The following is a 23,487-nucleotide window of genomic DNA, read 5'->3' as shown; positions in this document are numbered from 1 at the left end:
TAGGAGAAAAATACTTTCTTGATCACCTCAGGTGCCCAGTTCCCAACCTAATAAGATATTTTTTAACCTTTTCTTGCTTAGAAGTGATCAGATAAATTATTCATAGGAAAATTGTCTCTGAATAACTAAGAAAAATGAAAACTACAAGAATAACATTCACAAAGATGGGTCATTTTATCTTTTGCAAAACACAAATTTCTTGATACATAGGAGTGTCACAATTACTGACTTATTCATCCTTAAATTTGTACGTTCTTATATTCATGGGGTCTTTTCAATGTTTACTAAATCTGAAACTTTAATTTCAGTTTGAAAATGCATAATTTTTCATCTTCAGAGACAAAATCTTAATCTGACAGCAAACCTCTTAAGACTTTGTTCAAGTTCTACTAACAATTTGCTAGCAATAAATGTTTAGGAACCAAAAAAAGAACCAAAGACACATACACAGACAAAAAACCCCCAAAACCAAAAAATCAACCAAGCAAAAAACCCCACCACAAAGTAAATAATACCAAAATGAAACTCCCCTCAAAAGGCACAAAATTACTGTCAGCCCTGTGTTGGAGTTCTCAGCAGAATTATTCCATTTAGAAAGCAGAGAACATGCTAAGACCTCCAGGTCCCACTGAGCAGTCATAACACTGAGAGGTCAAGGGGCAACAGTGTCAGCTTTGGTCTGCAACTTGTTTTCTTCCTCAGAACTTTCTACAAACATTAAGTACTCTTTTTAATTACTATCTTTCAGATATCTTAATTTTTTTCAAGCCCTACTTTCATTTTTAGTTTCCTCTGACAACACAGAAAATCTCACTGTATGATTGGGTTGCCTTCGGCTCACCCAGCTGCGGCCAGGAGACCCAAGGCCTCCCTGTGGCCATGGCAGCATTGAGGCCCTGTGTGCATGTGCCGGACTCTCCAAATTCACACCCACCTGGCCTCATCACTCTGGCCCAAGCAGCAACACACTGTTACGGGCCTGGCAGACAGCTTTGTTTAACACAAGTCATTAAGATAACTCGGGTATCTCTCTGCTGCAGTCTTGTTAAAATAGCTTAGTGCGGCAAGGTTTTGCTTGCAGTGGGTGGGGGGCTGCAGGGTGGGGCCGCTTTGTGAGGGGAGGCCAGGGCTGTGCCAGCCGGACACAGCCGGTTCCAGCCGGATCCAACCACCCACCGCAGGGCACGGCTGAGCCCACGCCCGGGGCGGGGCAATGTGTTTAGAAAGGGTATAAAACTGTGCAGAAAATCATCAGAGACAGGAGTGAGAAAAAAAGTGTGAAAAAAACCCTTGCAGTCATAAAGGTCAGAGAAGAAGGAGAGGGAGGCGGTATCCACCAGGGATCCCCAGGAAGGTCCTGGAGAAGACCATTGTGAAGCAGGTCGGCCCCTTCTAGCCCACAAAGGACCACACAGGAACATATATCCACGCTGCCATGGGTGTGACACCACACCACAGCAGGGGGATGTGCCCCAAAGGAGGCTGCAGCCCATGGAGAGCCCATGCTTGACCATGCTCCTGGCAGGAGCTGCAGCCTGTGGAGAGGAGGCTCTGCAGAAGAACGTGTTCCAGCAGGTTGGAAGGAAAGTCTTTTAGTTTTTCATTGACAGTAAATTAAATTAATCTTCCCCAGGCTGAGTCTGTTTTTCTTGTGACAATAATCGGTGACCATGACCAATCTTCCTGTCCTTATCTTGACCCACAAGCTTCCTTTCTTATTTCCTCCCTCTCTCCTGATAAGGAGGGGGAGTGCTGGAGTGGCTGTGTGGATGTCTGGTAGCCAGACAAAGGGAACTCATCATATCTGGGTATTCATAGGCTGTAAAACTTTCTTTTCTGTCCTATTAGAGCAAGTAACCTGTCCAAACAGAGCTATAATGCCTAGCTTTCCTGTGGCCGTCATTGCCCCTTTTTCTTTTTCCCTTTCTGTTTTGTTTGTTCTGTTCAAGGGCAGCTTCAGTCAAACCAGGGCTACAGCCACCCACAGCCAAGGAAACCACAACAGAAAAGCAGCTCCTAAGGCCTCATCTTCTCATCTTTTTCTTGTTCTGAAGGGGTTTGTTCCTTCCACTGTCACCAAACAAACCCAAAAAAACTCCACCCTTATTGACTTCAGTTGGGGTGCTCTGCTTATTCCTCAACCTTCCTCACATCTTTTAGAGATGCCCACTACTCACACTTTACAGCCTACCATTGCTCCCCTTCCCAGCTCATCTTTAAAAGCATGGATGGCTTTAATAAGCTCCAACGTAAGGAAATGATTCAACAAAATAGAAGTTAAATAACTGTAATTACTTGTATAGAGTTTTTAGCAACTCTTCATGAGTCTGACACACTTTATACTCATTCAAGTATCTTTTGAGTTTTCTCATATCTGACCTCGTAGGAGTAAAGCAGGAGGGGTCCCTTTCAGTATGCATTTGTTATTCTGAGTTTGGTATTTTTTTTCTGTGCAGCAGGAGCTTTCTCCATTTTGACCTAACAAGGAATCCTTTGAGTTTATGTGTTGTTAACAAGTAATGACCTTGGAAAAGATTTAAAAATTATAATGGACAAACTATCAGCATGAACTCCTGTTGGAATGCTATGGAAAAAATTGCTAATTCTACCCTTAAATCTTCAGAGAGGGGAACTATGACTTACACTATAACTTACTAAGACAGGTGATTATTTCTCTTTTTATGGTTAGTGGAAACTGAGATATTGTGCCAAGTTCTGGAATCTGTTTACTACAAAGGGTGTCAAAAAATGTAGACTATTTAAGTACTATCTAAAATACTTCACAGTAAGTTAAATCTAAGAAAAATAAGACTTAACAGAATTTTTAGGATAGGATTTTTTTCATAAACATTATTACATCGTATATATAATTTTCACATGATAGTGCTAAAAACAATATATACAGGTTAAAAATTATTAGAAAAATTTATGGAGTAAAGATCTGTTTCTAGCTATTAAAAGCAATAATCAGTGTGAGTTCTTTGCTATAAGAAGTCCCAGAATTCTTGATGACTCTATGAGTGTTCTCAGGTTTATGTAATCACCAAAAAAATTGAGAGAGAGAGAGAGATAGATAATGGCTGTGCACAGTTATTTTCACAAGAACTATTATAAATTAAGTATTTAACTCCCAGAGAAAGTCAGTACAAAAATAACTACCTGGATTCCCCAAATCCAGATATATCCAGCAAGAGATAAGGTTCAACTTGACTGCTGAGAGTCAGTCACTGTAAAACTTCCTTATATTTTCAAATAAAGGCTCAAGGCATCTCTAAAACATATGCTCTAGGCAAATAAAATTCAAATACAAGTATTCATTTCCATGGAGGTGTAAGTAAATGGAATATACAGACTTCTGACAGGAGAACAGAATGGCAATTTTCTGGCGTTATTTTTACTAACTATTTTTACAGTAAATATAAGTCCTTATTGATTTTCCTAGCATAGCAAAGCAATTTAAAAATCAAGGCAAAAAAATGAAAGAATATTGAGATTTCTAGTTATGCAGGTCTTCTAAGGGTAGATTTTTTTAAAAATCCTTAGTTCAAACAATGTCATACAAGACCCACTACATTTATTAGAGCACAATAATTTATTCTTCTCTGTATTTCCTGTTCCTTGAATGTCATGGTGCAGTAAATCTTGTTTTTTCTAGGAAGAAAATGACTGTCCCTTAAGAGGGTCCACCTGGCATGGCACAGTTCACTGCTTCTGCTGGCATGGAATTGTTCTGAAATCTGGACTCTTAACAACTGACCTAGAAAGGCACTTTGCTCAAGGCATTCTACTTCCATATCCAAATCTGCAGGTCCATACTGACATCTGTCTTTGGAAGTGAGGTTGGTCAGTCTAAGAAAGCCCAACCTTCTACATATCTCATTATATTATCTCCAAATTCAGAATCCATAGCTTGAAATAATTGTAAGGGAACACATTTTGGCAAACTAATAAAAAATAGTGAAAATCCACTATTTTTCCAAATAATGTTCAACACTCTTTCTTAAAACAAAATCTAGAAGTACATTTTGGAAGTTAGGATTTTTTTTTTCTTTTCTGGCAGGAAGGACTTATTTTCCATTAGTCCTCCTTGGAAATGCTGATTAGAAATCCAAAGTTATTTCTAACTACACTTTAAAATCTATTTCTATGAAGGAGATTCAAGGCAAAAAAAAAAAGTAAATGTAGACTTATTTTTATTTAAGTGACGTTTTGCTTCATATCAAAAAGGTAGCTATAAAGTGGAATGATTCTTAAGATAACTCATGCAAATCCACTATTGGGATGGGGGGCAAGGGGACGAAAGAAAGGGATAAGAAAGGAATTTAAAGATATATATTACACCACAAAAGAAAGACGCTTTCAAGAGGCATGCTTGCATTCATTTAATGATAGGACAACATTATTCTCAGCTCAAAATTGATTTTTTTTTTTAATAAGCAAGAGCCATGTGGCTAAGGGTTTGGAGTGAAATAAAAAATAAAGCAGGCAGAAAGTAAAAAAGGCTGTAGATGAATGCTTTAGAAGCTAATTCAGATTTTAAAGCAAGGTTTTTTACATACAGAAGATAGTATGCATATTGTTTTAATGAATACTGAATCCAGATTTTGAAAAAATAATCTAATTTTACAGTGTGTATACTTTGGGTTAAATCTTGATAGTGTTGATCACATACAAAAGTATGAGATGAATGCTCCAGATGTATTTCTATTTGATGTTTAAAAAAACTATAAAGTGTATTTTTCTAATGAGTAAAATTATTACGCTATTTTTTGCAGTTAATATAATAGTGAATACTTTTTTTTTAAAATTATTAACTTTCTCAAACTTTTTGTTTTGGTAGATTAAATATATATATACAACATCTTGAGGAATGAACTAGGAAAACTTGTGTCTGTACTTCAGAATGTTGGATTTATCCAACATATTTCAATTCAAAAGGAGTTCAAAATGATAAGAATATTTCACCTTGAAATTTTGGATTCCAAACACAAGGAGAAGAGAAAAAATAATAAAAATAAACCTAATTTTGAGACAATGATACAAAGCAGGAACATACTGGATCAGACCAGTGCTCCATCTGGTCCAGTATTCTGTCTACAGTAGTGGTGGAGGGAAAGCCACTTTAGCAAAATCTATGTCCCATGCATCCTCTCTTCAGCAAGCAGAACTGTCTAATCAGACATGATAAAGTATATTTCCCTGACTGGTTTATTTATCATTCACTTATAGACCTGTTGTCTGTGATGTGCCTAATTTTTCTGAACCTACTAAGAGATGACCTGACTCTCCAGCCTTTTGGGGCAGCAAGTTCTAGGGGTTCTCTGCTTCCTCTGAAAGGAAGTAGTTTGTTTTCTTCCAAATATTTCTCTGTTTATTTTTTTATGTCTCCACAGATTATTTCATTACAGAATTTGCAGAAGAGATTTTCCATTTATCTTCCAGTGCAGTAGTCTTCTAAATCTTGATTACGTTCCCTTCAGCTTTCCCCTCTTAAAAGGGAATAGCTTCAGCCCTTTAAATATCTCCTTATATGTCAACTTTTCAATTCACATAGTATTTGTTATTCTCTGTAGCTTCACTAACTCTACCTGTGTTCCTTAAGGTGCAGGGTACAGAACCATGCACAGTAACCAATGTATGAGCCCACCTCGGTTATGTAGCAGGGAAATCATGTCCTCTGTCTGGTTCCTCATACTCTTCCTGATCATGCTGTAAGAGATGGTCCGAAGATCCCTCATCTGCCTCACGATCATCGCCAAGGACAGAGACTGAACACAGGAGTCCTGGCCCTGCTGAGGTGGGATGTCTGCCAAGTGTGGCATGCGGGTGTGCCCACTGGGAACTGGTACGCATTCCTGAGGAAAATTAGTGCAGGTCACAATGGACTGTGCCATTCTTGCTGCCCAGGTGGGAAGGACTGCGCTGAAGCGGAAAGGAACAACCTGTCCTGTACACCTCTCCAGTACACCTGTCTTGTACGTCTGTCCTGTACCTGCTTCCCAAAGCAACGGACCCCATAACAATGGCTGTAGATTTCCCCGCCTCTTGGCCAGTTGCCCCTCGCTTCTGAAAAGGACTATAAAGCGACCTTCTGAAATAACCGAGTCCGAGATCTCCCCACGGAAAGAAGACAAATCTATTGGCGGAAGACCACAAGGACTTCGTCTCATCCGTTGGTAGCTATTGCCCCTCTTTTTCCCCCTCTCTACTTTGTTTTTCTCTCTCTCTCTCTTAGTCTCCTCTGTCGCATTACTGTGTTGTGGGCACTTAATAAAGGTGCACTGTTTTGATTAAAACCTAAATCTCTTGTGTACTTTTACACTCTGAGATCGATAAACGAACCATCACGACCCCGCTTGCATTAGCAGATCGTGACACATGCCCAGCAGGTTTTTTTGCTATGCTTTGCTGTGGCTGTAGATTGACACAATGACTTCAGAGAACTGTCAATGGTCGTTCCAAATCTTCTTTCCTGAATTGTAACTGACAGTTGAATTCAGTTGTAACTGACAGTTGAATTCAGTTGTAACTGACAGTTGAATTCAGTTGTATGAGGCTATTTCTCCCTAGAATGTCACTTTACACTGAAGCTTATCTGCCACCTTTTCCCTCTTTGTTTTGTGAGGTCCTCCTGGCAATTGTCAAATGCAAAGAATTCACTAAGCTTCTCTCAAACCCTGTTTGAGTACACATTTTACACTTTCTCCATCAAGCAATCCCACCAATTCCCTACATCCAGACTTTGATAGATGTGAAGAAATTTTTAAAATTTAGAGTGCCCTTTACAAGACACTTTCCAATTTTTGTTTTAGGTTTTCGGGGTTCCTGACAGCATTTGAATTAATATGTTCTAAAATTTTTTTTTATTATTTCCATGTAGGCAAACTCTCCATTTGTTAAAATGCCATTTTTTCCTTGTGACAGCCTTAAGTTTCTGCCTTAAGCCACTCAGGGGCTTTGAACCTCTTTGTGTTCTTCAGCTGTAGCACACATTTTACCTGAGCTTTTAACATTATTTGTTCAATAGCCATTAATATGCTTGTGGGCCTCACTTTTATATAGTTTATTTTCCTGAAACTAAGTAAAATAATTTAATGTTCCTGGGGTTTAGGATATACTCTGTTGTTTAGTATACATACTATGATATCAGTTGATAGGATTTTCTCATACAAGAGATTAGAAACATGCCTGTCAGTTGAATGTCCTCACAGGACTTAGCACTTTGGGGGTGAAATTCTTCTTCAACATTCTTGTAGGTCTCATCCATTTCTTTAATTCTCCAGTTTATATTATCTATTTTTCCTATTACTTTCTATTTAAAAGACTCTAATTCAGTCACTCTTAAAATAAACTTCCTGTCTTATGCCCAGGAGGTCTCTGAAATGTTACACACACTGAAATTGTCCCATGGGTCTGTAACTACAGATACTGTGCTTTGCAGAATAAGGTGGATATCTCCCTCTCCTCCTGCTCTTAGATTTACCTATCTGCATCTTGTACATAAACCACATTATTTTTGGAAGTTAACATGAGTTTAGTTTCTTTCAGGAAATTTACCCAATGCTTTTAAAACTAGTTAGCAATAGGTAAAAATACTCAGGAGTGTGAAAAAGTCTCAGAGAGGCATGAAGAGCATCCACCTTATCTGAGGGTCTTTGTACATCCGCTGATGTTTGCCATACCCGTATATTTTGTGCAATCTGGCTAGTCTTGATGAATAAATATTTGCTTGAAGTAGCCTCTGCATGTGCATAAACTGTGGTGCCTTTGTGCAGAAAATTAGTTGATTTTCCTGATTTACCACTTGTTTCTATCTTTTATGAAAACAGAGAGAAAAGATCAGTAAAACCAGATAAAAAAAAAAAAAACAACAACCCTAGCATGTAGTCTGATCTATCAGATCAGCTTTCTATCAGATACAGCTTTCTATCTGATACAAGATGAAGCACCAACAAGCTGAATATTCTCCTGTGTAAAGACTCAAAATGTTTTTTGCTTCCTTTTTGACAGGATGAGACAGTGTTAACTGAGCATGGAAGAAGCACATCTGTCAATCATGTTTTATCTGCCATAGCAAAGAAAAAGAAGCCAAAAAGAGTAAGTAGTAATGTCTATTACTAACCATAATTGCTTTTACTGCACATAGTATTAATCCATGTTTGTCAGAGAGAAAAGATCAATTTTCCATTATGTACATTATTTTACCATTTCAAAAATATGCAGATGTCAAAGAGAATCATGTGCGTTGAAATTGATTCATATAATGCATATATTTCTACTGTTACTCTTTTTTGAGTGAATTCCATAAATGAAAATGCAATGAAAACTGTAGTAGATAGGGAAGTTCCAATATACGCACTCCATAATAGATATGCAAAAGTTATAGGCTATAAAGATATAAAGTGCTTATTTTGTACCTAAAAGTATTAGACAACCAGAGAAAGTTTTGAAGTGTATTTTCTTGAAAACTTTATAGCAACATAGGTGAGGATGAAAAAATCAAGGGTAAAAAAGTAAAGAAAAAATATCTAAGTATGCCTAGGGAAACACACATGAATATATTTTATTTTTAAACTGGTTATTTGAATCATCTTAGTTGCTGACCTTGCAATGACTACCCAGCTATTCTCTCACTCTCCCTCCTCCTACATGACACGGAAAGAAAATTAGATGACGGAGCTCCTAGATTGATAAGGACAGAGAGATCACTTACCATTTGCTGTAACAGGCAAAACAGACTTGACATGCGTAAAATAATAATTTAAGTTCTTGGAACTAGAAATAGATTTTGGGCCAGCGAGAATCAGAAAAAAAAACATAAGTCCACACTGCACTTCTTCCCAAGTTCAACTTCACTCCTCTATTTTGAAGTTTTCTACCTCCTCCTTTCACCCTGAGAAGTGCAGACAGGGTGGGAGAGAGGGATCGTACTTTACATCAGCTCCTCTCTGCTGCTCCTTCCTTCTCCCACTTTTCCCCTGCTTCAGTGTGGGTCCTCTTTATGTGCTTCAGGGTGAAACTGCTCCTGCATGGGCTCCTCTCCATGTGTCACAGTTCCTGCCTACAGCCTGCTGCTGTCTGGGCACTCCATGGGCTGTAGCACTTTCAGGACATAACCACATGTTGCAGCATGGGGTCTTCTGTGGGATGCAGTGCAGATGTCTGCTCTGTCATGGTTCTCTCCATGGACTACTGGCAAATATCTACTCCACCATAATTCTCTTCAGGGGCTACAGCTCCTACAATCCCTGCTGCAGCACCTCGAGCTCCTCTTCCCTCTCCTTCTTCAATGACCTTGGATACTGCCTGGTTGTTTCTCACACTTCTTTCCTCCTCACTCTGCTGAGCAGTGTTTTGTACTCTTTCTTAAATACATTTCTACAAAGGTGCCATCATCTTGAGTGAGAGACTCAATTCTCCCCCGCAGATGGTTGGTTGGATTTGACTCAAATGTGTTGGTCCCAGCATGGAGCAGCCCCTGACCTATTCTCATGGAGGCCACTCCTGCAGACCTCCTTCTAGAACAAAATCTTGGCTCCTACACCAAATGAAATTGCATATCCCTTAATACAAAGAAATGTACCTACAAGTGAATTATCTGGATTACATCATGACTATTTTTTAAAACAAAGGAAGTGGCTGAAGCTAATTTAGAAAAAAACAATTACAGAGCATAAGCCTACCATGATTATTGTGATGTGCATACCCCTACATAGTCAGAAAGCCTAGCTGACCACTGTAAGAGTTGCATAGGCATGATCTATGTCTGAACAGGATGAATGCAATGATAGAACCTGTAAAATATGACCCTTGCAGCATAGTGTAATCTGGGAATCACATTGCATGCAAATAGAATGACTATCAAAAAATGAAGCTGTTACTCTGACAGTAATCTGTCAAAGGTATATGTATATTGTTTCTTCCTATGAATTTCTAATCTATGCATTTTCAAACACCTCACTATGAAATATGATTATCTTTTGAATATAATTTTATGATGTTGTCTACAGGTCATTTAATCTCTCGTTCTCTTCAAATGGAGAAAAGTGTAAATCATGGATGTTTCTAGACAAAATATTACCCAAGGGTATTCTGTATTAGCATTGGCAACATCTGATAATCATACAGATTTGCAATATCATATCATATCATGATGGGCACTTTGTAGAGCTGGATTACTTATTTTCTGACTTTTTCATTCTGTAAAGGAAGTTGGAACCTAATATTCCAGCTAGATTTACTCCTTGTGTGAGACTTTCACGGATTTTCAACAGAAAAATTATGGACTATACTTCCTTTATGTAGCATGAGACATATTTAGTTATGTAGTACCTTAAGCTGTAAATAAAAAAATTATGAAAAGTCCCTGCATTCGTACATAAGTCAAAAAGAAGTTTCTATAACATTTTGGAATGTTTTTTGACAATTCAGTAGCACAATATTAGAAGCAGATAGCCTGAAGGAAGGTTCATGCCAGACTTTCTCATGAGACCAAATGCATTTAAAAGGATCGTATCCCAAGATCAGATTAAACTCTGTTTGGCAGAAAACCTAAAAAAGTCTAAATCAATTCAATACTTTCTGCAAAGTGTAGTCAATATCATAAGCTCTGTTCATTGTTCTGCCAGATGTAGTCACTTTCTCCAAATTGGTTTGCTGACCATGGGAATCTGCACAGCACAGACTTGCATATATGGATGCCTTCTTGTCCACAGCCATTCCTCATGAGAGCATAAAACTATTAATGAACTTCAGAGGAGAGAGAGGGCTGTGTATTTAGTACCCAATGGTTTTGTATCATAGAAATCTACCATTGCCTGGATTTTGAAATTTTAGACAAGTCAAGGCAACTTTCAGTGTAGAACATTGCAACTTGAGGTTTACTATTCAAATATGCAGCTAAACTACAGCAAATGAGACTCAAACATGCAAATTAGGTAATTATACTATTCATCCTGAATGGAGGGAGAAATGATTTTCAAGTAATGTTGGCTTAGCTTGCTGTGGCTTTTCAGATTTATCATTCACCCTTCACCTTTAAACTTTTTTAGACGTTTTGTTAATGGTCTTTTCTAATGGAGCGTCATGTAAGCAAAAAATAATACACTTTTCAAAATGGATTTTAAACAACAATTTCTGTCATGCATTTCCAATATACTTACTTCAGAGGTTAACTAAATAAAGATGAGTTTCAAGTGACCTATTACCCTTTCCCCTATAATTAAAAAAAACATTTTGAAAACATACATTAATATTTATCTCACATCTTGAGCTGGTCCATCCTGGTTCACAAGAGCATTGATACCCATCAATGAGATCTACACATCTGAAATACAAAACAGTGTTATTCAGATGAAGCTCTGCAATTCCAGATTCAGCACTAGTAGTATCATTCCATGCATTTCAAAATAGTGGTCTGATGTAACCTTTTGTAATCCACGGTACTTTTCAATAGTTTTGTAATGGATTTCAAATGTGTATACTATGGGTGCTGAGGCATTTTGTAAGGACTCTGATTGTTGCATTGGAAGACGTCTTCCAATTTCAACTTGTTGGCATGTAACAGCTAAAGATTTGCTTTTAAGTATATTAAACACTAATTAATCCACACTTACTGAATGCTAGTTACAGTAATGAACAAAAATGAAAGAGAAATTGAGATAATGTAACTGTACTACATTAGCTTAAGCAGGAAACATCTGTCATCTTTAAGTGAGCTTGTACTCTTACTTTATGGAAGAACGTAATTAAAAGCATTTTCATCAAACTTCCCATATCATTAAGTGCTAAATATTGCTAGTTAGGTATATTATCATGGAGATAACAATAGTTAAATAAAAATAGGCACCTTCCATGAAGACAAGGATTTGGCAAGCATTCATTAGCATTTATCTCGCAGTTTTTTCCGATGAAACCTCTCTTACAGTGACACTTGTAGGAACTGATGCCATCAATGCAACTTCCATTGTTGAGGCAAGGAGAAGACATACATTCATCTATATTTTCTTCACACCTATCACCTGTTTGAAAATCCAGAAATGCAACTAAGCTTTAAATTCTAAACTCAAACCAACTAACAGTATATTTATTAATATTAATATTTCCAAATAATTGCTTTTATTTACATAGATTGTTCATATAGTTCATGATATTCATCAATAAAGAATATCCAGCTGGAATTAGCTAAGGTGTAAATGTCAAAAAGGATGGTTATATTGAAAAATATATGATGATAAATGACAAATATAAAATGATGACATCTGTAATTGTGGCAAGGCAAGAAGGCTTTAAATACCATCCTGCAAGCAATGGAGAAATTGAAATTTCAAGATTAAATTTGTTACACAGTTAGCAGGAAGTTGAATAGCACAGGTTTCCTATAGGAGGAATACAGAACTAAAATGGTATGTCTTGGTGGTGGCCTAACTATAATACTTATTTTCTCAAAATGAAATTGAAATGCAGGGGCTTTTGATAAATGATGCAAGACTAAAAAAACTTGTTCTAAAAAACTCTAAATAAAACTCTTTCATATTGTTTTTTCAAGACATTCACTAGGAATGATATGGTGGTGCACTTTTATGCTTGTGCGTGCCACAACTTCCATCTAACTATCTTAAAATAATATTAGTATTTTACAAAATACTAATTGACAAACAACATGTGCATAGGTCTCTTTGTAGGCCTGCCCGCTGCCTGGGAGGCAGCTATGCACCACACAGCCAGCTGCTTGTGCCCACAGTAGGATGGGGGGAAGAAACAAAAGGTAAATGTGAGAAAACTTGTTGATCAAGATGACAGTTTAATAGGTAAAGCTAAAGCCACACATGTAAGCAAAGCAAAACAAGGAATTTATTTGCTGCTTCCAATGGGCAGGCAGATGTTCAGCCATCTCCAGGGTCTTGGTTTGGGACAATTTAAAAGAGAACACTCTGGAATGAGTTAAAGTAATCATTGACAATTATTACATATTCACATATGCTTTCATTACAACATAATCTGCTGAGAAACTTATAATTATATTTCCTTTCCAACTTTGTGCCTAGTGTATTCAAAAGACATGTATCATGAGATATAATTAGGATTAGATTCTGCCAAGGCTAACTCTGTTGGAAAGAACAGGAATGCCTTGTGATGGTATCTCCATATTTTTCCCGTACTAAGAAAGGATTAGCAGTATTAATAGGAAAAATGAACCTTTGCTCCTGTCAGTGCTAAAAGTTTCAGACATCTCTAGAGGGTAAAAGTCCATTTTGTCATTCTCACCCTAGAAAGAATTTCTGAGATTTTCTGTGAATAAAAACTACAATCATTATAGTAACTATGGCACAATAGGTTTAAAGATGAAAATGAATACATGTATCACAGGAAAATTAATTACATTTAAAAAAACAACTAAAAAAAGGGGTTTTTTAGGTATTAGTTCTAACAAAGAAAATAACATTTTCAATATTAGGAGCTCACGTGTTCTTGCCAAAATGCACAAACTCAAAATATTTTACATAGTTCTTATAGAAAATAATTTACATTCAGATGTTAAAATTTCTTCTTTAAATTCAACATCCATATTCTAATACCCCCTGAACAATACATCACTAATCCATCACTAATATATCTCTAGCATTAATCCCCTGGGATCACTGGATTAATCCATCCTGATATGAATAAACATTTTCATTTAAATTATTTCCAAGAACAAAAGGTACTAAATTTGCAATTTGTTGCACTGCAGACACAAAAGGCTGGAAATTGGTTATGACTATAACCTAGACAGTCTGTCAGTCTCTTCCAATGTGACTGTCATTTAATTTGAAACCTGCCTTCTTTTTTAATCCTTTTTCAAAATATGAAAACTTTTAATTGAAATAATCTTGCTGAATACAACCAAATATTCTGTAAAGTTGGTGTGAGACAGATTATAATACTACCTAACAAGCACTTTGCTTAAAATGTTGCCCGTAAACTTTTTCATAGCTCAGACTGTGCCAGATGAGTTACTGTGCTTTGAGCTCTGCTTTACAGACCATACTTACCTTGCTAGAAATAATTCCTCCACACATAAAAGAAAGGGGAAAAGTACCTCACACATGCCATGTGGGGGGGGGGGGTGTGTGTCAGTGTATTAATGGCTACCTGGAGGCTCCCCAGCATGGCAGAATGCTGCAGGAGGCAAGGAAATGCCATAGATGTAAGACTAGTATAGAGTAATAACAGTAACGCTAAGATGAAAAGAAGACTTAGATGAAACTATTCTCCTACTCTTTCAAATCATCCATTCATGGGAAGGATCAGTCTGTCTCATAACTTAATAAGGAAAACTCAGCAGCCTTTTCCAATTCCTACTTTATATTCAAGCCACTTCACTAACTGGCGATGCCTCAGACGTTCTTGGAGCTCATTTGCACAATTCTACAACTGCGTTCTAATCTAGAGATTTTCACATCTTCTGTCAAGTCTTTCACCTGCATCTTGAATCATGTGTTCAGTGTTGGGTCCCCAACTCCAGGAAAGGGCAACAAAGCTGGTGAAGGGTCTGGAGCACAAGTCCTATGAGGAACAGCTGAGGGAGTTTGGGTTGATTAGCCTGGAGAAAAGGCGACTCTCTAAAACTGCCTGAAAGGCAGTGAGGTAGGGGTTGGTCTCTTCTCCCAAGTAACAAGTGGCAGAATGAGAGGAAATGGCCTCAAGTTGCACCAGGAGAAGTTCAGAGTGGGTATTAGGAAAACTTTCTTCACTGAAAGGGCAGTCAGACATTGAAAGAGGGTGCCCAGGAAAGTGGCGGCATCCCAGGACTTGATGCTTGAAAATACTATATATTCTGGCTTGTTTACTTCCTATCAGACTCATAAGAAGATATAATAGAACTTATAAATATATATTATAAGAATATGTAAAACCTTTATATACCAAATGTAAAATTACTTCATTATTAGGCTTAAAGACTGAGGAAGATGAAGACTCTTCAATTCTGGTTTTTTTTTTCTTTTTTTTTTAATATGAGATAATAAAAAGATTTGAGTGCTGTTTGAGAAGATTAAAAATTCAAGATACCAATTTATGAGAACATACTTGTTTGAAAAGAGGAAAAGGAAGAACACAGAATTTTGTGCAACAATAAAGTCAAATATGTTCTACCTGAAAAGAAAAACAAATGCACGATGAAAAAGCAATTGATTGCTGAGAGCATACTCAAAAATGGAAAAGAATAATAAGTTCGAATGTTATACTAATTTATATATGATATAGAAAAAAGAAAAAGAAAGTTGGTATTTCTCTAGTAACTGAAAATTTTACATCTTCTTGAAAAGAGAAAGAACTGAGAGAAAAGGAGAGATGTTCTTTCAGAACTGCTCAGCAGCACCTAGTTCCCTTGTTGGAGCCAATTTTAGTATCAAATATTATAAGACTATTGACAACTACTTGTGACTATTCTATGAGATTTCATAATAGACCGATGTTAATCAAAAGATCAGTTCATAGGTTTCTCATATGTATAACCTATAATGAAGACAATGATGTATGTAAAAAAATTGTATAGCATAAATCTAAGGAATGAAAATTAACAAATTAAACATGAGCAGAAATACTACAAACCATATTGCAGAGCATATTCCAGTTACAGAAAGAAAATTAATTATTTGTTAAATAATTTCAGCTTAAGACTGTAAAACCCTAAAAGAAGCAGGAAAAGAGGAGCAAGAATATTTTATGCCTATGTATCTTAGAAATTTTTAATTACATTGATAATCTTGTGAAAAATCTTTCCATTTTTAGATTGATTTTAGGTCCCAGTACCATGTTTACATAAGTTTATAGCGTTTAATTAATGGGGGTTTTTAAATTCAGTTGTGGTTTGTTTCTTTTTTTAAATACCTTTTATCTAACAGTGCTCTTCATTACTGCTATAACTCTAAGAAACATTTAACTGCAAGCAATTATAAATCATCAACAGAAGTTATCATCAACACACTGTAAAACAATACTTAACACTTAGTTATTTACATCTTCATTATATATCTTCCATAATTTGGATAGGTATATATTCAAAAATGTTCCATTTTGACCATGATTGAGCATGGCAAATGATCACTCTTGGCTGACTTTCTGGTCAAGAAAAAACCCAAGAACATAATACAGAGCAAAAAATATTTCAGCTGAGCTATCTGGGATCAAAAGTGATGTAAAGACAAACTGGTGTATGGAAAAATAATGTAATAGCCTGTCATAATTAAAGAAGAAACAAGCTGGCATGAAAACGAGGTGAAAAAATTAAGGTATTTCCCCTATTACAGAAAGATGTAGAAAATACATCTTGAAAAAAATATATGTAATAATTTCTACCAGCTATTAATTTATTTCCACAGCTTTTAAATACTTTGTTATAAATACATTTTCTGAATACAAAACATAATATAAATAAATGCTTTTGTCTCCATAGAAGACACTTTTAAGTAGAATTTGTCTTTCATATCCAATAAATAACTTTGATACAGCGTATTTCAACCATCATATTCTAAAGCAACCCTCTTACAAATCTAGAAGCATACTTAAAAATAGTAACTGATGGCAAAGAACAAGTATTCATTTTGTCACATTGACATTAATCTTGTGAAAAACACAAGGTCCTTTTAACATCATTTTAGTATTGTCTCAGCCTGTTATGAGTAAATAATCTGTTAACAAAAGTTTTCTATGTATAGTACATGGAAAACTAGGGCTGATAAGGTCACTGAGCTTGTTTTGGTTGATTTCATCTTAAGTAAGATTTATTATAGCTTAGTGACTAATACCAGAGATTTAGAATTTCTATTTCTATCGTTCTTTGTGTCAGTAATAGATTTATTTCAGGCAATTATTTCACCTATTTCAAGTCAAGTTAAATTGGTGTTGATTGGACTGCAGAAAATTCGAAAGGTTGCCACCTATTTTGAAGTACCTTTTTCTTTGTTTAGACAAGGTTTGATTTCCACTTTGAGTGGGAAAGCAAAGAGAACTTTACAAGATAAGATTAGACCACAGGAAACAAAGTAGTTAAAACAATTTAAAAAATTAATTTGTGTGGTCTGAAACTTTGACATTTTTCTTCATTAAATATCAATTTGGGACCTTAGATATGCATGCATGGCTCTTGAGAACTATATCTTCCCATTTAATTTAAAAGTCAGTACAAGAACCAGAGGGATAAAATACAAAAACATCACCTGCAGCTTGCACTGTTATTGAGATATTTGAACTTTAGACTGGAGCATGATTTCTTTCTTCTCTTTGTTTGATGGAACATGATACTGATACTTTCTTGTTCCCCTAGTCTTGAGCTCTGCTTGGGTTTGCCTTTATACCTTTCCTGCTCCCAGGCTGCCAGCAATAACCTGGCAGCAGTGCCCAGACACCCCACCCCCTTAAAACCCCATGCTCGCAAAGGGCCATGGTTTGTCAGGCAGTGACAGGTGGGGCCACTCAGAGCTGAAGCTGAAGCTGGAGCAGAGCAGGCAGCAGCCACTGGCCCCAGCACAGGAGTTACACCAGTGACCTGATGAGGCCATGGCAAGGTCGAGCCCTTGCACTGCTGGGTCAGTTCACAGCTGGGGCATCCCCCTACTGAGGGCAGAAATATTTACTGAATTTAAAAAAGAAGAAATCAAGCTACGCCTAAAGATATAGCAGTTAAGAATTATGATTTAGTTGACAGTTGAATAAACTTACAAAAAGGGATATAGAACAAGATAAACCTGAAGACCGCGCAGTAAAATCTATTAATTCATGTCTGAATACTGGAAACATCATAGGAAAAATAACATAGTTGTCAATATTTCCAGAGAAGGCAATGTGACATTGTCGCACTGTAGCTGGGCAAGCTGCAAACATCAATTAAATATATATGACACCTTAACTTTGATTTTAACTACGTAGGGTTTAGTGTGATCAGTTACTTTATTAAAACTGAGGAAAACTTTTAAAACTAAAATCTAACTGAAAACTTGTAAGTGAAAGATAAATTTCTAAGAAACAAAGTATCTCTCATTTGAACTAATACAGTTCAATATGGAGAAAAGAATTTTATTGGTATATTGCACTGAATATAATATGTATATATTTTCTATATTTTCTATATTAATATAAACACACACACAGTCTTACAGATAAAAAAAAATGTTTTATCCAGTCTAGTCACTGTTCATTATTTTAACAGTGTGATATAAAACGGCATGTAAAATAATATTGAAATAAGGGAAAATGGAAGAGCTGTACCATGTGTTAAAGGCATAAAGAAAAAAATGTTCTATCATCACTCTAAAGCAATATATAAATAGCTTTGTGTAAAAAAACATTCATATTTAATTCCATATCAGTCTATAACATGAATGCCTCCAGGATACACTAATATTAAAATTCACTATTATTATTATTATTATTATTATTATTAGTTTTTATTTTCTTCTTTGTTAGACATGTTTTATGTTGTATGTAATGGTCTTATTTAAAACTGAAGCATTTTAATGGATTTTTTAGAGTGAAATGACAATAAAAGACAGTTTGCTGTTCAGCTAAAAACTCAACTTCTTTTCTTCTTGGGACACAAGGAATCACATATACTATGAGTAAAGTAATGTATTATTCACATTACAATTTAAACGTTCCATCAAATATGAGAACAATTCTGTGCTTGGAGGTTTTCCAGACCCAACTGGACAAACACTTGAGCAGCCTGGTCTGACTCCACAGCTAACACTGATTTCAGCAAGAAATTGGACTAGAGACCTCAGAAGGACCCTTCCAACTTGATTTATTCTTATTCAATAATGAAATTTCCCCTGTACAACTTGACCCAGTAACCTGGTTAATGACAAAATACATGGGATCGGAAGTATGACATGCGTGCATGGAAGAAGATGAAACCGCAACAAGAACATGATGATGGTATATGAAAAATTACTTGTGACTAGCATGTATTTTATTATAGCCTCGTAATTTTCCTACACTTTTTAATAAAACTCTGGTCAAATTCAGCCTCTCCCAAATAAGTCCAAAAAGATGCTACCATGGCCATGTTTTTTGGAAATAAGAAGCACAACTTTACAGTAACTGTTCTAACATATAGCATGTTGTGCTCTCCAAAGTGAAACCATCTGTCAGAAGACATTGGTTTAGATATTTATTGCTGTGACTGACTGAAACGTCCACAGGTTTTTACGTGATTAATTGTTTGTTTCTATCTTACTAGTTCTATCTGATTAGTTTGCTTCTTTCTTTCTAACTAGTTCCCAGTTGTTGTGGTTTAGGAACGGTATTCCCCAATTTAGTGCTGCCACTGGAAACATGCTGCTGCTTCCCTTCTGCCCTCCAACTGGAGGCACAAAAGGCAAAGATCAAGAGTTGAGATAAGAAAAATTTACTGGAAGCAGCAATGAGATAAGGAAATTAACAATAACAGCAACAATATTAATAACAAAAGGTATAAAAAAAGAAACTATTCGCATGGAAAGCCCACGACAATAAACAAATACTAGACAGTTTTCCCTGCCAGGTTTTCTCAACTAGAAGGAACCACTTCTCCCCAGAAATGAGACTCCCTGTCCTCCTGCTCCTAGCAATGACCTGAAGTGGTATAGAATAACATCCCAGCCTTAGTCATACCCTTTTCTAGCTACTGCAAAAATTAACCCTGTCCTGCCTGAAACCAGTCAAGAATTTTTTGGTTCACAGTAAAAGAAACTGCAGCATGAGAAATAGTTATGGAAATATTCTTATATAATTTGAAGCTTTTTCTTTATAAATACTACAATAATTTAATATAAAAGATATTAAGTACATTTACAACTTACACAAAGCTCAAAGAAATATCAAGGAATCACAGAAGAACAGACTGGTGTTATGATGTATAATGTTTCTTTGTGGTGTTCTGACATCAGAGCAGTTTAAAAGTTCCTTTGTCGTCGTATTTGTAGAAGAGCAATTTGTGTGGAAATTGAGTTTTCAATCCCCTGGTAGCTTTTACAGAATAGAGACTCCTTTAAAGTATGCACAATGACATACTTGAATACATTCAAAGATCCCTCCAAAGTTATACTGGATGAAAAGTATAAAGACTCTCCTAGCTAGCAGTAATAGTTAGGGAACAACTCTAGGAGTTGTATCAGGACTTTCTCCAATTTGTTTTAGGTATAATTAATGTGAACCACTGATTTTGGTGCTAGTAGCCCTAGATAGTTTAAATTCTTACCTCATAGATCACGATAATAAAATCTAGATATAATCACTTAGAACTGCAGAATCCTTAAGGTTGGAAAAGACCTATGTCATGGGTTAGCTAGCATAGTCCCGGAAGTGATGTTCTGCAAAGGGGCGCTTACAGCTCCTCTGTGCCTGATAGAACCTATCAGCTGGCCAGTTTGAATATGGACAATTCTTTAAGCCACTTAAAGTTGTGACCGCCTCTGTCATGCACACTTAAGAATAGAAACCCTGAGGCAGACTTTCTCATTTCCGGCGCTGGGACAGGTGGCTGTGGGCCCCGTGTGGGGGCCAGTGGTCCCAGCCCAGGCCCTGCTCAGGCTGGGCTGGGCCGGGCCACGGCCATCCTGGAGCTGATGGGCCCTGCTCCACCCATGGAACCCTCCCCACAGCGCTGCTGTGGGCAGCCGGAGCGGCTCGGCTCCCCCGCCTCTCCACTGCGATAAGCCACATTCCAGCTGCAAGGCCTAGGTGAGATTAACCCTTTTAGTCCTGTGAAGAGCTGAAAACCTGAGGGAAAAGAAAGAGGAGATGCTTAAAGCTGAAATTCTGTTGTAAAGATATGATACGTTGTAATTTCATGAAGATATGGGGCGTGGAGTCTTCAACTCTCAAGCAAAAGCACCTGCGCTGAGATAGGCAGATGCTGACGCAGCTGTAATTTCATGAGAAGTTTGGACAGGGAGAGATGGAAGCGATGAGGACTTTGGCTCCAAACAGGAAAGGAGAAAACCTCAGTTCCTAGAGATGGACCAGATGAGGACTTTTGCTCCAAATGGGAACGGAGAAAACCTCAGTTCCTAGAGATGCTCCCAGAGATAGTCCTAAAGATGAAGATGGGGAAGACCCTTTGCTCCCAGGGAAGGAGAAGGGCCTCTATTCTTAGAGATGAAATGCTCCCAGAGATGGGTGAAGAGAACTTTTGTTTCTGAACAGCTCAACCTTAAAATTGTACCCCAAAAACCTTCAAGAGTGGACCCTCGAAAGCAGTTGTGGGAAAAGCTGCAAGTTGGGGGAAGGGACTCACATTCGAGCAGAGAGAAACTCCTCTTCCTAAATGGACTGAACAAAGTTATTTGGAAGTGGGCGACTGTCTTGTTGTGATAATGTGTTCATAGCATGGGAAAGAGAGACTCCTCTTCCTAAACGGACTGAACAAGGTTATTATGGAAGTGGTAAATAGACTGAACATCGTAAGGGTTGTCTTTTTACGTTGTCAGTGGGAGAATGGAGGAAGGTGGGGGGAGGAGAAGAGTTCTGAAGGTGTGGTATTTTTTTTTTTTTTCTTCTTTTAGGTCTGTTAATAAACTTCTTTATATTCTTTCAAGTTTGGTGCCTGCTTTGCGTTTCTCCTAATTCTTATCTCACAGAAGATAAACAGTAATGAGTATCTTGGACCAAACCACTACACTTAAATTGGTGTTTCTGCCCAGTTACAAACCCAACCCGCTACAAACTCTAAGATCATTGAGTCCAACCATAAACCTAGTACTGCTCTGTTCAGTGCTAAACCATATCCCCAAGTGCCACACTCCCATGCATTTTGAACACTTTCAGTGATAGTGGGTCCGCTGCTTCCCTGAGCAATCTGTTCTAATGCTTGACCACCCTTTCAGTGAAGATTTTTTTCTTATATCCAATCTAAACTTCCCCTGGCACAACCTGAGACCTTTTCCTCTCATCCTGTCACTTGTTACCTGGGAGAAGAGACTGAGCTGCTCCTCATAAGGATTGTGCTCCAGACACGTCACCAGCTTTACTGCCCTTCCCTGGACACGCTCCAGCCCCTCAATGTCTTTCTTGTAGTGAGGGGCCCAGAACTGAACCTAGGATTTGAGGTACAGCCTCACCAGTGATGAGGAAGTGCTCACTTGCCTCACTTTACCACAAGTTCTCAAATGTTCTCACAAGACAGTCCTACCCTCTGAATTCTTCATTTCAAGCAAAAGCGTTTCAGGAAAGGATTCTACATATGCTTTAACATTAGACACTGATCTCATAGATTATATTTATGCTACCTGTTTCAGTTATTATCTGTTTAGCTGGGCATTGTCTCAGTCCTATTAAATATTTCTGTTCTGTTAAATAATATGTGTTTGTCCTAAGAAAGATACTTACATAGTAAATACAGCATCATGATCTAAAACATAAGGCAAACCACAAAACATCACAACATCACTTCCATAATTAGGATACAATGTTTAACACTGATTCTATTTTTGTGAGGCATGGTTTCCTGAAGGAATTCTTGTTGTTGCTGTTGTTGTTGTTATCATTATTATTAACATTGTTGCAACAAGACAGAAATTACAAGAGCAGTGTCAATATTCTTGAATGCCTAAGCAAAATCCATCATTTTTAGAGAGGTAACCATCCTTTCCATGAAATCCATAAGGAAAGTTAGGTGCTGAAGGACTTCAGAAACTAGAAAACTGAGGACAGAACTATCAGCATTTGTCTAGGTAGTATAGTGCATTAAAGAGTTAGAGTCTCTAGGAAAGATATTCTGAGCAGTGAAACTGCTTCAGCCATGTCACAATGACTTTACTGCCATGCCTCTGTGGAGAAAAATGTTACTCTGGGGCTGCACCCTTCTGATACAGCCTTTTTTTTTTCTTCCATTCCATATAGCTTGCAAATTTTGAACTGTGACAATAAAATATGCTTACCGCTGTCAGTTGTATGAGTCTAACAGATCACCTTCCTCCATTTTCACTAATGAATTAAAAATTGTGCTCAAATATTTCCAGACCTACTTGAAATGGAACAATGTTTCACATAAACTGACACAATGAATAGATGTCTTACCAACCGAGTATCTTATATTGAAAATATTTCTTCTAGGATTTTGGTTTTGTTTCTTGCTCTTTTTTCAAGTTTTCTTGCTTGTTTTTTCTCATTTGGTATAAATTATTGTTATTATTAAGCAGACTAGGTACAGAAAGAAAGAGAATTTGAGGGAGAATAAGTCATCATAATCTTACATTATATGCAAGAATTGGTTTCAAGGCTTTGTTCTGGTCAACATGGAGTAACGTATGCAAAAAGCAGCAGCAGTTGTTTGAAACCCCTTATTAATTTAGTAACTATGAACGAGCAAGAAACTTGGAGGAAAGTGTGAGACTCAAATTGAGATTTTCTCCCAATCCATGACACCGCTTTAGGCAGTGGGTACAATGCGAAATGGGTCTAAGCCCTGACATGCACATGAGTGCATGAACAGTGTCCATTTTATCATTATGAACTGGTGTTCCC

At 37.1% G+C, this 23,487-nt stretch overlaps 1 protein-coding gene across 1 annotated transcript in view; it reads right to left on the bottom strand.

Annotated features, from left to right (window-relative positions):
* Window positions 1-23,487, bottom strand: part of EYS (eyes shut homolog) — an 852,840-nt gene that overhangs the window by 416,165 nt on the left and 413,188 nt on the right. Inside the window, exons 27-28 of the mRNA XM_019287512.3 lie at window positions 11,849-12,020; window positions 11,248-11,326 (exon numbers count right to left, since the gene is read on the bottom strand). Of these exons, the coding sequence (XP_019143057.3) occupies window positions 11,248-11,326; window positions 11,849-12,020 (251 nt within the window). The remainder of the gene's footprint in view (window positions 1-11,247; window positions 11,327-11,848; window positions 12,021-23,487) is intronic.

Source organism: Corvus cornix, chromosome 3 (genome assembly GCF_000738735.6).
Source record: "Corvus cornix cornix isolate S_Up_H32 chromosome 3, ASM73873v5, whole genome shotgun sequence".
In the NCBI taxonomy this organism is placed as follows: Eukaryota; Metazoa; Chordata; class Aves; order Passeriformes; family Corvidae; genus Corvus; species Corvus cornix.
This window is presented reverse-complemented; position numbering and strand designations above follow the sequence as displayed.